General features: G+C 36.6%; 1 protein-coding gene across 1 annotated transcript; it reads right to left on the minus strand.

The window, feature by feature from the left end:
- Positions 1-3,488: 3,488 nt before the first annotated feature.
- On the minus strand, positions 3,489-10,473 carry LOC121414548. The gene is made up of 2 exons (XM_041607759.1): positions 10,258-10,473; positions 3,489-6,134 (listed from the first exon to the last, which is right to left on the minus strand). Exon 2 carries the CDS (start codon positions 6,119-6,121, stop codon positions 4,262-4,264), a length of 1,860 nt encoding a protein of 619 aa, XP_041463693.1. The 5' UTR covers positions 6,122-6,134; positions 10,258-10,473; the 3' UTR covers positions 3,489-4,261.
- Positions 10,474-17,050: the final 6,577 nt, after the last annotated feature.

Below are 17,050 nucleotides of genomic sequence, written 5' to 3' on the forward strand. Positions count from 1 at the left end.
AATGTACTTTAATGTCATACTACGATTATGTCTATGTACTGTAAATTTAATTTGACTACAATAAATGCAGAAACTCCTGAAAAAATTCTATGTATCGTAAAATATAGGGGAAGGCGGGGTAAGTTGTGACACTTTTTGCATTTTGCATGTTAGAATTGATATGACTAGTAATATTGTAGAAATAAATACCTTGCCTTTAAATTTGATTCTTGGGAAATGTTTTTCACCTATATATAACTTTCTACCGCCCCACACTGAAAGTCATCGTGACCTTTGAAAAAAACCGATGTCAAATGGCTCAACTTGCCCCATATATGGGGTAAATTGTGCCACCATCTGGGGTAAGTTGAGCCACAAAAACTATGTACAAAATGTATGCGGGAAGAACCAGGATGTCAATTTTTCATTTAAAGTCTTTTCGCTTGCTAATTCTCAATAAATACTAACATCTTCTAAAAGCAAAAGAACTGTCACGTGAATTTGCTCCTTTCTGCCTGCATACCAATGGCTTTTACGTTTTTATTTATTTTTTTTTTATTATACATCACCATAAGAATTAACATGGCTCAACTTGCCCCATGTTGATTTGGCGTAAATTACCCCAGTCCAAACTTATTGCGATATTTTCACATCCACACATTTCTTATGCATTCATCATGTAAAAAACTATGACAAGAATGAGAATCCATACCTGGACTAACAATATTGTTGTTATTTCTATAATGTATTTAAAGATGTGTTTTGGTCAAAAGCACTTATATATTTCACACCATTTTTTACTCTTTTGGCTGAAATTTGTATTTTTCCCTCTAAAAAAGTACTTTTTGTTCAAAGTTGGAAATAAATTGGTTGGGTTAAGGCCAGGGTTATGCAATGGGCCATCAATACATGACACCACCACTATGTCTGACTCGTTCATTATTATCCTGGGGGTGGTGGCTCAACTTGCCCCTATGCTCAACTTACCCCGCCTTCCCCTACTCCTTCTTTTTTTTCTTTCTATCTATCTATCTATCTATCTTTCTTTTTCTTCGTTCCCTCCTTCCTTCTTACTTTATTTCTTTCTTTTTTCCTTCCTTCCTTCCCTTTTTCTTTCTTTCTCTCTCCCTTTCTTCCATCCTTCCTTCTTACTTTCTTTCTTTCTTTCTTTCTATCTACCACATTATATTTAATCCCATCTTCTTATAATATTAATTCAATGACCCTGGTAGCAAGATTGACCCGGAAACTGACCTTTTGTGACCACACCCCGTTCCAAGTGCAACCGAGAACTTTTAATCGAGGGAAGATGTGGTGCAGAAAGCTCATATCTATATGGTCAGATCCCAGATGACACAGAAAAAGGTATCGATCATCAGACCTTATTCTGGGTCATTCTGATGTAAGCCTAAGCTACAGCCCTACAGACAGAACCGGTGGCAAGGTCAATCTGACCAGGGATTTTAGAGTGTATGTTTGACACTTAGCGATTACATGCAGGGCTACAAAACACTCTCACATACAGAAATATTGTCTCTTTCTTTATTCATCTAACATAGTTTATTATTATGATAAGGTTTGAATTCTCTGTTATGATGAATACAATCAACCCAAGTCAGTTTAGATTTGAATACGCTTAGTTTCCACCAAAGTCAGCTCAAAATGGTACTGGGATCTTTGAACAAAATTTTGGCAATATACTCCTATGTGTTTAAGATCGCATGCTCGATCTGTAATGAAAATCATTAGTCATAAAAAATTGGAACCAGTGGGATTCGAACCTGTCATCTACTGCTTGCCGGCCAGGCAGAGACTCATTAAGGCTATTCTGGTTCAAGGCGAAGTCGCGATGAACTGGAATAGCTCATCCTCTTCTTCCTGACCCATTAATATGCAAATGCCGTCCGCCGTGCACAATATGTAGTAAATAAAGAGGCTTTAATATAGGAAGTAACAATAATAATTTGTGAACAAATTATTATTATTAACTCCTATTAAAGCCTCTTTATTTATTAGTACTGAGGTTTGTTTCAAATGAAAACTTATGTCATATATTTTCATACTGAAATGAAGTTAAAATTAAATGAAATCAGACATCCAAATTCAATAAATCATCTAAATTGGAAGTAAAATTATCAATTATAGTGACTGTTTTCTGTGCAACATTCGTTATTTCAACCGAATATTAAGTGAATGGACCAATAATCATAAATTTTTATGTACACATTATTAAAGGACATAGCGTCTCAGAAATGTTTTGAAACACACGAAGTGTCCGCTGTCTCTTTCAATCAGTCTTTCCAATACGTGGAATTTGCTTAAAAATGGGTAATATGAATATTGATTGGCAGCAATTTTTGATACATATTCAATCGAAATAGGGGTCGACAGGGATGTTCAATATTAAAGGGCATATAGCGTCTCCGAAATTAAATATTTTGAAGCATATGGAACGTCCGCTGCCCCTTCCAACTCTTGCCAATACATGGAATTTGCTTCAAAATGGGTAATATCGAATGTCAGCAATCTTTCATACATATTTAACCGAAATAGGGGTGGATAATGATTATTTATTTACATAATGCAAATAAAAATTGACCAGCAGCGCATGCTGAAAGAGTCAATGTACAAACATTTATGAAGTACGATATAACAATGCAAATTAGGAGTGGAGAGTGGCATGAAGAACATTGAAGAAAACCAAATATTGTCAGTTATGATGTTTGATTAGTCCCTTATACGCCCCTATACCAGTGATTAAACTGAACAAAGCTATTATCGTCTCCAAATTGAATATGTGTCCGCTACCTTTTCCAAGTCCAATACGTGGAATTTGCTTTAAAATGGATAATATCGAATGTCAGCAATTTTTTTTAATACATATTCAATCGATATAGGGCCGACAAGGATACCAAAACACCATACACAGTATATACAATTATCATGATGAAATTATCGCATGAAACGGTCGATGATAAATGTAAATCAATGTAAAGTAGCCTATATACTAAACTGAATGTGGCATTGAATACATATGTTCCACTTTTACAACATAATTACTAAGTATGTAGAAATAAGACATTTATTGTTAAGCGTATAGCGTTTCAAGATGTATAGCGTTTCAAGATGTAAGTACAAAACAATAAAGTTCATACATGTAGATAAGAATGAAAGCTATAAAAAAATCCCACAAACATGAAAATTATCATTTAGCTATATATTTTTTTTTCTCGCAATTTTCAATACGAAACACTGTAGTTTATAATGAATAATATAATGAAAAAAATAATAATATGTCCACTTATATAGCGCAGTTACTATGTGCATAACTCAACTGCGCTTTGATACTTGGTATCCCCGGCTGTAGCTTAGTTTAGCTGAGCCGCCATATTAATAGGCACTACAGCGTTCAAGGAATAAATCATACCGGGTACACATTCACCTCACCTGGGTCGAGTGCAGCACAATATGGATAAATATCTTGCCGAAGGAAATTACGACATAGTATCAGGAAAATGTAAGGTAGGAATTAGTAAGATAAGACTCATCAAGTTAATGTGTCACATTAAGACACTGTAAGATATACAGTTTGAATACAGAAGTATGACAGCTAAATGAATAAAACAAAATCCCACATATCATTTAGATATCGTTTCTTGTCGTCTTTAAATCTGATATTACATATGTATCAACAAAATTTCCGTCAACTTTTACATTTAATCAAAGGAATGCGTCGTTTTCTATGAATCAAATGTTTTACTTCTTGCCTAAAGGCGCGAGAACATAATCCAATGAAGCGGAAAATGATAAGGCGGCGAATTCGTGATAATTTTGTTCATTCCGTGGCCGCTGTACAAAATGATGAAATTTCAGTGGGAGGGGGGGTCATCGCACTCTTCGGACGATATTTTGATCTGTAGAAGGTCACGCATTCCGTTGACCAGGGTCCGAAATCAAAGAGGAACATCATCGCCCTTATGTTGCCCTGCACTCTCCTCCCAAAAAAGAGCGCTTCGCGCGTTTAGCGCGCCCCTTCCAAAACTAATTCATGGCTATAAGCGGTTGAGATGAACATAATGAAGAGACAAAGGTTTTTGCTAGACAGAACTGATAACCACTTGAAAGCCATGTCTAACCGCTGAAATTAAAATAGAGAAGAAAAAGAAACGAGTATCTATGACGTTTTCTATGGGGCGATATGTTTTCTAATGTTTATGTGCAAAAAAAGGTAGATCGATAGACGAAAAAACGACAAAATTGGTCAGGAATCAGATAGATCATCTCAGGCCGAAACGGTCTTTTTGAAGATGTGCAACTGGTCAGGAGAGCAAAGGCCAAGTTCCCCTGACCTGAACTCCCGAAGATGGTACCAGGGATGTTGCGGGATCGGAATCGTCTTCTGAACCAATGACCTGATCTGGTGGAGATCCCGTGAGTACTGCTCAATGGAAACAGAGCCATTTGAATGATCTACCCAGGCAATGAGAATAGACCCATCCATGCACACGGCAGGGCTCGCATAGCGACCATCTCTGGTCACTCGGTTTTGGATGGTGCTGCTGGTGGCGTCAAGAACACCAACCGTGAAATCATCGACCATTACCAGGACCCTACCCGAACGCAGAGTGAAGATCTCATGGGGTTCAAATACAAACTGAATGATATTGACTGGTTTCCCGCCGGTCTGCTTGAACACGTACAACTTCTTCGCTTTCGTGTAACTGCAGAGGATGGTGTTGTTGATGGTGTCAATCTCCAGACCACCAAACCCACCAGCATCACTGCTAAGACTCTTGAAGGCTATCTCGAGCTTTGCGAAAGTCTTTGAGTAAGTGCTGATAGTATTGTGGATATCTCTGATAACAACATTCCCATTGGGGAAAAAGACAACCCGTCTAATCGGGACATCTTTAAGGCCAATGGAATGTGAGCCATTCGGAGATATTAGATAAAGACCACCAAAGCGGGATCCAGCGGCGATTCTTCCATCGGGCATAGATGTCAAGCAATTGATGCCATCCTTGACAGGAAAGTCGATAGACTTTAAGAAGCTCCATTCAGCTTCTTCAATCTTGCCTAGATCAAGCTCGTTTTGGCCTGCTTGTTGACAGCGTATGCGCTGAAAAGCCACTTTGTGGCCTTTCTTGGTTGTATCCTTGGGCTTGCTGTAATCGGGATCACCCTTAGCAAGGATCTTTTCCAGTTCCTGGCAGAGTGTGTCATGGGCAACCAGAGCCTCACCTTCCAGCGGTGCCTTGACGCCATTCCCAACCAAATTCCCCACGTCCTCAATCTGACCCATCTCTAACTTACTCTCATCTTTCATGACCTGAAGCTCTTTGGTCATTCCATTCAAACGACTCTTGCATTCCTCGATGAGAACATCCCTCCTCTCTTTCAGTTGCTGAATAGATTCCTCACAGGTCTGGCTAATCTCATCGGCCAGTTGTTCCTGGACGATCTGAAGCCTTGCTTGTTGCCTCTCAATGAAGCTGATGTATTCATCTACCTTGCTTCTCTTGGCACCCATCTTACTCTGCAACCCATGGATCTTCTCCCTCTGCTGATCTTCATGTTCCAGTCCCTCCAGAATGTTGTGGCCAGACTTGGTGTGTTCCATCATCCCGCATCGGAAGCAGACATACTTCTTACACTCGACACAGAAGCACTCCTCGACCTCCGACCGATGCTTCTTGCATTTGCGACGCTGCTTCGTCACGACCTTGCCGGAGATGATGTCTTCGACCTTAACCACGTCATGTCCGGCGAACTTGTCCCACTTGGCATGGGTCTTGTAGCAATCGACGCACATGAAGTCATCGCACTCTTGGCAGTAGGTAGCAGCCAATGCCTTGTCTTTGCAGACGGTGCATAGCTGACTTTGATTCTTGACATCATCCACCATGCCCTGGATAGGAATATTGACCTGAAGGTTGCCGACGTCGCCCCTGGGGACAGCGGTGTCCTTACGGCAAACTGGGCAGGACAACTTAACGCGGTGTTGCTGAGACGTGAAAAGCCGAGACAGACATTCCTTGCAGTAGGTATGAGAGCAGGAAAGTAACTTCGGTTCCTTGTACACATTGAGGCATATTGGACATTGAAGATTTTGTGAAAGCAAGTCGTTGATTCGAGTCGCCATTCTGACGTTTCACCTGCAGAAGGTAGAGAAGATATGATAGACTGTCAAGAAAATATTCTATTTCATTATGAACCTCTTAAACGTTCTACATGTATGAACTATTTAAAGGGGTGGTTCAGGCTGAAAATATTTATATCTTAATACACAGAGTAGAATTCACTGAGCAAAACGCTGAAAATTTCATCAAATCGCTGAAAATTTCATCAAATCGGATAACAAATGATAAAGTTATTGAAGTTTAAAGTGTAGCAATATTTTGTGAAAACAGTCGTCATGAATATTCATTAGGCAAGCTGATGATGTCACATCTCCACTTTCCATTTTCTTATGTTATTAACATAAAATCATATTTTTTTCATTATTTCATACTTGTGTGAATAATATATCTCCCTTATAATGAAATAAGTTGCAGCAATAAATATCTAATGCGCTAAATCAGTTGTCAATCCAATTTTTCTAGTTCTTGGAGGAAAAAAATGAATAAACCTAATTTCATATAATAAAATACAAAAGAACAAGTGGAGATGTGACATCATCAGCCCACCTAATGAATATACATGACGACTATTTTTACAAAATATTACTAAACTTTAAAATTCAATAACTTTGCTATTTGTTTTCCGTTTTTGACGATATATATATATATATATATATACATATATAATTACATAAGAGCATAGTAATGAAGTATTGAGGAGACACAATTTGTGGAGTTTACATTCCATATAGGGGAAGATGCTGGCATAAGACGCCATAAAATCAAGCATGTAAAAATCATAACTATGAAATTTCACCTTAATATACACTCGACTTGTTTCTCGTCTTTTGGGTTTTATTCATTCCAGGATCCGATGACAGGGGTAATGATAATAAAGGGCGGATCCAGGATTTTCCGAAGAGGGGGGGGGGGGGCACATCTTCTCGATGAAAATTTAACAAGGGAAAGAAAAGATGTTCACCTACAATTGAAGGTCATTTTGTCTGCGGAAAATTTGACAAGCAAAAAAAGGAAGATAATTTTTCACCTAATATTGAAGGTCATTTCATCCGCGGAAAATTTGATGAGCCCAAAAAATAATTGAATAAAAAAGGTCCTCACTTTCAAGGGGGGGGGGGGACGGGCCGCACATGATAATTACAATGTAAAGCGCTTAGAAACAAAGTGTAATAAGCACGATGGAACGTAACTATCATTGTTATTATTATTATCATGATGATTATCATTATTATTATCACCATCATCATTCAAACTCAATGTGTAACTTAAGGTCAAATCCATCACCTTTCTTTCAAGACCCAAGATTCAAAGATCCGCCTATTTTGATCTGAAGTCGGGTTTAATTTAAGCTGCAGATTCAAAGTTTTGGTTTAACTATGGAGAGCCAATCGTGCACTCTAAAAACAAATCAGTCAAAAATGACTAGTTAATACTTAGGGTCAGCTGGGTGCAACTGTTATTCTAGTCATATTTGACTATTTTCTAGTCATATTGTACTAGAAAAGAGTTATTTCTGACTAGAATATATGTCAGAAATATGAATATCAGTGATTGCCATATCAGTTGCTCCCAGCTGACTATACTGGTCTAGTCAATTTGACTGATTTGTTTTAAGAGTGTGACATAACTCCCTAACCTGCTAAGAGTAGAGATGTATTCCAGCCAAAGATTCCAGCTCATTTGACTCTCAATGCATTTTCAATTGCCGAGGAAGTATGGGTAAGATAATTGTCTTCACCATTGACAATTGAAGCGTTGTAAAGAGCAATTAAGGTAAACATATTAAATGGATGGTCCAGGCTAGAGATATTTATATCTGAATAAAAAGAGTAAAATTCATATAGCCAAATGCTGAAAATTTGATCGAAATCAGACGAAGATTCTGCTAGGATCGAAAGCTTAGGCCCCTTTTGACTCTCTCTCTCTCTCTCACTCTCTCTCTAACAAATAACGAAGTTAGTACATTTTTAAAGATTTGCATTATCCCGGTGAAACAGATCTAGGCATGTCTTTATAAATATTTATTAGGTGGGCTGATGATGATTGTCAACCCCCACTTGTCCTTTTGTATTATTATGAAATTAAGTTTATTCAAAATTGTTCTACCAAGAACTAAAACAATTGGATTGACAAATTACTGATTAAGTGCATAAGTTATCTATTGCCTCAACTTATTTCATTATAATGGAGACACATCATTTACACATGTATGAATAAATGAAACATTTATGATTTCATCTAATAAAATAACAAAAAGGAAAGTGGGGATGTGACATCATCAGTCAATGAATATTCATGACGATGTGCATATAACTGTTTTCACAAAATATTGATAAACTTTAAAAGTCAATAACTTTGTTATCTGATTTTGATGAAATTTTCAGCATTTTGCTCTGTGAATTTCACCCTATTTATTTTTTCAGCCCGGAAAATCCCTTAAGAAACATAACTGTAGTCAATATTTTGACACTTGACACAATATTAGCACTGTTATAGACCCGAATCAAGTTCAGAATACTGACCAAGATGTGTATCAAAACATTATGATCACAGCTTGACAGCTGAATTTGAAATTCACAAAACAAAAAAATACATATCAATGAATGAATAAGCAAAGTTACAAATAATGAAAACAATTGCATATCACAGATAAAATATTAAATATTTACATGTATGTTATAATTGACGCTGATTGTGACATTGGTTCTGGACAGTTATTTGGGAAATTATGTTTCAGAATATTCATTCAGAACTGAATTAAGTTAAGAATGCTTCAGTGTATGAGACAAAATAAAAGTACATACCCAGTGATCAAATTAATGATCATTCGTCATGACATAATCATAATTATTAATAATAATAATAATAGCCAATTTTTATAAAGCGCTTTTCCCAGAGTGGCCCAAAGCGCGTTACAGCATATTATTACCCCGGTCATTGGATTCATTTCCATCAAGCACGAAACATGCACAATTTCCACTCCCTGGGGAGCATTCCTTGCATCCATCGCAGCCACATTATGGCGCTGGCAAAATCAAACATACAATATCTTTCGCATCCTACCGGGTACCCATTTAGCACCTGGGTCGAGAGTGGCAAAGTGTAGATTAACGCCTCGCCAAAGGACGCTAGACCGCGGTGGGATTCGAACACACGACCCTCCGTTTACAAGGCGAGAGTCAGAACCACTACACCACGGCTCTTCCAATTATTGATGAAACAATAATGATATATGCACAAGTCCCTCGAAATTTCAATCAGTTCCTTGAAAAAAGTCATGAAAATGCATTGATCAGCACAGTCTAAATTGTCAGGTTAAGTATGTGTTGGTTTGCTTAGAGGCGCTGTCATTATTTTGTGACTGAAAATGTGTAATTATACTAACTATATGAATGTCAACTTGTCAGTGATGACGAAAATTTCATCAAATGATTCACTGAAGTCTATACTAATTATTTAAAAATCCAAGATAATTATCATGGGTAAATTGTCAATTCGTCTACTGCGAAGTCGTCCTCTCACCAAATGGTCTATACATTCATTAAGTCTAATGGCTATGTCATTCCGCCCATCAACATTTTGTCTATCAACCATTTGGTCCAATCATCACTTTGTCTAATCACCAGTTCGTCTATGACCATTTCGTCTCATAACCAGTTGGTATATAATATCCATTTTATTTTCATTCATTTCGCCAAATCAACACTTAATTAGTCCACTTAGCCCAAATGGTTATGGACTAAATTGCTATTTGACCAATTGGTTATGACACAAAACGGTGGGTGGACGAAATGGCAATTAGAACATGTGGATAGTGGACGAACTGATATGGTATAGACCAAATGATAGCAGACGAGTTGGTAATTTGACAAATTGGCGTTGCAAGACCAAATGAAAATAAATCTCATCATCAAATATAGGGGTCTATATATTGTTTTCCTCATATTGTTTGTTCTTTTCACATTTTCCTTTAATTCCCGTAATAATCAAATAACTTGCTTTCTAAATCCCTTTTAAAAATTGCTCACATACGTTCATAATAATTTGTTCCACCCATTGCCATGACGAACATGAATTTAGATCAAAACAAAAAATCAAGAAAACCTAAATCAGATCATTCGCGAGATTACACACTTACCAGAGATGACCGGATTCTGATTGCTGCTGATTTACATCTAAATTTCAGAATTCAAGTTGCTTTTTCGAGAAAAAATCGAGAGATCTTCAAGATTTTAATCATGGGTGATGTTCAGACCATCCATCAGTCACAACGAAATAAAATGGCGGAGACGAGACGAGTAATGTCGTGCTAGAAATAGATTTTTTTTTCTTATAATCATTAAAGCCTGGGTTTTTCCACCAATGACGTATTTTTCGCCATCTAATCTAAGCGTCATCCTCCAAATATAGGAATGGAAGGAGCACGTACTCACAGATTAAAGCGATACCAAAGGAGTATAGTATCATGGACCTATCACAAAAAGGGTATGATCCACTGGCGTAAATCCCGGGGGGATGGGGGGGATATATCCCCCACTTTTCGAGGAGGGGGGGGTGGCCTGTACAAACATCCCCCCACTTTTTACGAAAGAAATGAAAAAAAATCACAAGAGATAGTTGCTTTATTGGTAAAAATTCTTCCTAAAATACCGCTTAACAAATAAAACAATATTATTGAATCATAAAATGCAAATAAAGAGCCAGTTCACCATTTCCAAACGAAATACTTATTGAAGAGAAACCCTCGTTTCTTCCAATTCATCAATGTTGGGGTCTTTGGGAAGGGATTAAGATAGAAAGTCATTTTTTTTAATGTAATCTCTAATAAAACCATTGAACCATCATGGGGTAAGAAAAATAATAATATTGGAGGGGTATTTGCCATATGGACATACAGTGGCGTAACTACGGGGGGCACATACCCCCCCCCGCTCTCCATCGGCTGAACAAAAAAAGGGGAAAGGAGAAAAGAGGGAGAAAGGAAGAGAAACGTAGTGGGAAAGAAGAAAATATTATTCATTATAATGTTATGTTATATTATAATTATGTTATGTTACATTACATAAGAAACATTTTTATCATAACTTTATGAAACATAATTTGCCCAGGGCCTACGTCTTCATTGTTCCTGGTGCTCGCATTGTCTGTTTAACGAGATATATAATCCTGAAGTACTAAAACATCCCGTTTTCAAGTCAATATAAACCAAATATATTTCCTAGCACTTGAGTTATCATTGTTTTATGTAGTGACATATGCTTCTTTTACATGACTCAAAAAGTGATTGCCCCATGTTAAGGTCTTCGTATATATGAAACATTTCCTGTCCGTGATTACGTTCGCATTAGTGGATTGGTGAGATATGTCTGCTCTTCATGAATTCCTAAAATCAGTCCTTAAAATGTCCCTTCTTCTGATCTGAATATCAAAAATTTTCAGCTCGCGCTTCGCGCTCGCATCATTTGACTAATGAAATACGTATGGTCCCAGTTACTTCCTACAAAGAAACCTTAGAATGCCCCACTTCAGGTCTAAATTTTCAGCTCGCGCTTCGCGCTCGCAATATTTGATTAGTGAGATGCGTATGATAATCATGATTGCAATGACTACAAAAAGTGTTTCATGTGTTCAGATGTAATTCTAATAAAATCAGCAAGCGCTTGGCACTCGCATTAGATGACTATGGTGAGATATGAATACTCTTAATGGATTCCTAAAGTATATTCCTTAAAATATCGCTGTTGGGGTCAAAATATGCGAAAATTTTAGCTCGCGCTTCGCGCTCGCTTTATCTAGCAAGACAGGTACCTATCGTGATTACAAAAATTTGATTATAATGTCCCTTTTTAGGTGTGAAAATAAAAAAAATCAGCTCGCGCTTCGCGCTCGCATTATTTGATCAGTGAGATACATATCCGTTTAATGACATTGTCCTTAAAATTTCTCAATCAGTATAACTGTCAAATGAGCGCCCTTCGCGCGCTAACTCAGTGATTCAAAAATTTTGCTGGTGCCCCCACAATGCCGTGACCCACGGTACACCACTGTGGACATATCAATGACAATTCCTTGCATATCTTAATACATGATTGCAAAAAAATGCCAAAATATTTCAGTCATCCCCCCACCCATCAACACGGATTTACGCCAGTGGTATGATCAAGGCCCTGTGAAGAGGGGGTGCTGGGGTATGAAGCACCCCAATATTTCCTTGGGGATGCTGCGTGTATTATTCTCCATAGCCGGGCAGCATCCCAGGTATTCTGGAAGATGTGTAAAAATTGAAATATTATGTAACCAAAACGACCTTCATTTTTTTAGTCTTGTTCCCCTTTTTTTGCGTTTCAGATTTTCACGGGAATAATTTAATTAGGCCTATACCTCCAGTTTGCATGTAGTGAAAACCTTTGCTTTTCCAGTTAACATCAGCACTCCCACTAAATATTTTCCCCATGGCCCTGAGAATGATATGAATATTGTTGGGAAGAAAAGATGATGTATTTTTTTATATTCTTCGTTTCCATGTTTTACCTTTTCTTTTCTTTATTTCACTGACACCATAGAACCTTGGTTTTCCCCACCAATGACGTATAATTGCTGTGCTGTCTCCTCTTCTGATATAAGAGATAACAATGTTTTGTTGACTTTTTGTTCCCTGTAGCAGCTCCCGATGTACCTTAACCCTCCCCCCCCAAAAAAAAAAGGATAAGAGGGGAGGGGTGCATGCATTTCAAGACTGCATAACAAACCGTGGTACAGCCAAAGATATAATTTTAATTATTATAATTATATTCTATTATTAGATATAATGGTGCTAAAAGGTTGGTGACCCCCACCCAAAAATGAACATTTCTAAAAGTACTCACGTTCTGCCGTATTATAGATATTCAATTGTGAAATCAGATTATAAAATCAGTGTTGTTGACTACATTTAACACTCTAAAAAAGTTTGATTAAAAATATTGGTAGAAAGGGAACAAGCATGTTTGCTGCATATCCTTTTCCCTCTTGGGTTAATGCAAGTTTAAAAGACAAGTGCGATGTCACTTTCCCTTTGATGGACTATATAACCCCCCCCCCAAAAAAAAAGTTTCTTTCTGCTTTTTCTTATGGAAACTCTTTATACATGATGCATTCTTTAAAAATCTGTATTACATGCCCTCCTATAGAAAGAGAACATGATCTACTGATAGATGTGATAAAAGAGGCGATTTAAGTGAAATATATACAAAGTATTTATTGGTGAGAGTCGTTTACAAGTGACATCACACATCTTCGTCGCATTGCCAATGAGAGGGTCTCCATAGCATTAGTGATCGCAATATTCAAATGCACATAACTTTCTCATTATTTGTCCGATAATTCTCAAACTTTCGTTGATCTGTTTATTTGATTTTTCTGTTTTCACACAAGCTATCTTGTTCCTAAGGTTTCATTCTCCTTTAACTGTTTGTAGAGTGAGATTGCTACTCCGCCCATTTTCTTCTCCAGTGTAATACGTCATTCAAATGCCTAGTCACGTATTAAAGAACACTATTCACCCCCATTTCGAGAGCGAACATTATCATGATTATGGAGATAATTAACGGGGTGTCGATTGCTTATAACTGCCAACTAATTCTTTACACCGGAGACATTTTATCTTGCCAATTTCATCTTTGAATAAACAAAATCGTTGTCCCTTGTGCATGGGCAGTTACATTGTGAATATCAAATGATGTCTCCTTCGTCTCTATAAGGATTTAAAGAAACTGCCACACTGCAAAAACTCAGGTGTTGATTTAACACCAGCCCGGCGATAATGTCCTCACCAGAGAATTATTAAAACAACGCCAGTTTAGAATCAAACCGATCTTGTTTTAATACTTCTTGGTATTGTATAAATACCTATATATCTGGTGTTAGACCAAAACCAAACTGGTGTAGTTTAACACATCTCTGGTGTGGACATAAATAGATTCCGGGCTGGTGTTAAATTAAAACCGGTGTTTTTGCAGTGCACCTCCGTGTACAGTAGACACCCCTTGTGAATAAAACAAATAAATAATGTTTTGAGATTGTTTGGACTAAAAGATCACCTCCACATAATATATCTCTGTTTGGGTCACACATTATTTCATGTGTTAAGGAGAAAAGCGAAATGCCCGATCTCAACCACCCGAGTTGAAATATTCGACCACTGAATATATCTTATATTTGGGGATTTGAATATTTTTATTTTCTTCTCTCTATTACGATAAGCAGGAAGAAAGTGCTTTATTTTCGTTCGTTGCACTTCGAAATCTGAAAATGATTTTGATGGCTAAGTTATCTGGCTCAACGATTGGAAAATTATTTCCTATCAAAGTACATTGTACATCTTTTTTTCAGTTGTTATTGAAATAAAAAGAAAAAAAAGTTTCTTGATTTCTTATTATTTTCGACTATCAGTGATTCAGAAATAGCTCAAACCAAATTTTAGATTTTTTAGTAGTCATTGAATTAAAATTACCGATGCAAGACCAATAAAACATTAAAAACTAAATGGAAACGGGGGTCAACTTTAATTCACAAACTCTGACAAAATCACAAAGGAAAACAGTTTTAAAATCTATCTTGAAGACTTTATTTTAATTTCATAGTATTATTTACATGTATGCTTTACATTGGCAACACTTGAACTAAAAGAAGCCAAATAACATAAGGTAAATACTTAAGAGGGTATATAGGGACGGTGTTATTGAAAAGCAGTGTTTGTATTACAAATTCTTAACATTTTTTTATTGTATAGCGCCATCAGTTGCTCGAAGACAAATATCATTACTATGGCATTCATTATGGTTTACACAGTAAAGTGCCGTTTGAAAATTCATACAATGCTCTCTTTAAAATCTTAAACAACAAAGTTCAATATCTGATACTTAATCTTCAATAAATTAAGCAATTAATGGATGTTTAAACTGTTTAAACAAATTCTGTTTAGTTCATACAGTATTAAACAACATTTTACGGCATCGGCTACCCATAGTAAAACCACAACTTGCAGAGTTTAAATTAAACCAGATTTTTTTACAGTGAGCAAAAAAAAAGTAGCCCCTGAAAGTTGTTTTATGAAGTTATCCCCTGTTCCACTGTTATCCCTTCTCTTTCTTTTCTCCCCCCCTCTCCCTCTCCCCACTCTCTTTTGATCGTGTGACTGCCCCTCTGCCTTTGTCGCACCATCATTGACTATACATGTACATTTATGTAGATTTCATCAAAATTAATTTAATGTAACCACAAATAGAACAGGAGTATACATGTAGCAGGGGTGCTGAGAGAACAGTTTTCAGAACTGAAGTGGCTTCCCTGGGTAAATAAACCTATATTATCATTATTATTATCATGCAAATGTTTGGCCCTTACCAAAGTTGAAGTTCTGTCAACACTAGTATCAATAAATAAAACTTTGATGATCACATAAAAATAATATCCCAGGTGGATTGTCTTTTCCTATAACAAGTTTAAAGGTGACAAGGTTCTGAAAATTAAAGAGCGATCCCTTGAAATTACTGGTGTACAAAAAAAACTTAAAACATGAGATAAGAATATAATAAACAGTCTGAAATAAAGCAATGAAAACTAAAGAGTTCAATAGAGAAAAAAGATAAATGAGGGAAGTACTAACATGTCTAAAATAGGGGGGTAAAATGCTTTCACATTATGATTGAATCAACTACACAAAAGTAACTGACGGTATTTAAAAAAAATATCCAGAAATCTATATTCCTCTGTTATTATTAAGCTGTCTATAAAAAAAAGTGATTTTTTTCAAAATCACACTGAAATATGAACGTTTTATAATTTCAAGGTAATTCTAAAGTGTATATCATCCATTTAATTGGATCTTTTCCCAACATGTGTATATCATAATAGTCTACAGCCAATTTTTTGGACCCTGTACTTTGTTAATGACAATTTGTGCTGAAAGGAAAACAGCCTGCTTAAAAGAGTATGTTTGGTCAGACTACATAAACAGCACATAAATTTGTTTCATGTTTCCCAATGGACATGTGCCCATATTAAAAAAAAAAAAAATGATTTACTTTTAAAGCTACATGCACATGTAAAAATCTGCAAGCACATTAATACTCATATTTGACACTTCAACTAATCGCATACATTCGTAATTCCGAAGCTTCGTTATTCCGAAGGTTCGGATATTCTGAAGGTTCGTTAGTCCAAAAACGAAATGAGGTTAATCATTCCCAAGATTCGTTTGTCCGAAAACGAAATGATTAAGGAACCTTATTTCGTTTTCGGACTAACGAACCTTTGAAACAACAAACCTTATTTCGTTTTCAGATTAACGAACCTTCGGAACAATGAACCTTATTTCGTTTTCGGATTAACGAACCTTCGGAACAATGAACCTAATTTTGTTTTCTGATTAACGAACCTTCGGAACATCGAACCTTATTTCGTTTTCGGATTATCGAACCTTCGGAATAACGCCACAAGTGTTCGGATAAACAAACCCTTTTACGTTTTTGGATTAACGAACATCGAGGTATAGGCAAATTACGTGCTTTGGAATTACGAACCTTCGGAATTTCGAACATTCAGAATTACGAAGTGTAACCTAAACTAATAACAGGTCTAGAGTAAAGACCAGACTCCAGAGACTGTGTCAAATAAGATAGAGAGCCAGCCACAAATAGTGAATCTAGTCTCACTAATTCAGACTCTGTATCCTGCACTAGGTGAATTGCAAAAACCATGGGTCTGTGCCTGCAGACTACGTGTAGTTAGTGTCAATCAATGAAATGCTGCCATAATATGGGATCATACATTAAAGGTTATAAGTAACTGGGCTGTTTTAAGAATAAGGCCCATTAACAACAAAAACAAAAAACCCTCAGATTAATGGACCATTAATTTGTTATCAGCTAATGACAAAAACAAGGTCCTCT

Source organism: Lytechinus variegatus, chromosome 4 (assembly GCF_018143015.1).
Source record: "Lytechinus variegatus isolate NC3 chromosome 4, Lvar_3.0, whole genome shotgun sequence".
NCBI lineage: Eukaryota > Metazoa > Echinodermata > Echinoidea > Temnopleuroida > Toxopneustidae > Lytechinus > Lytechinus variegatus.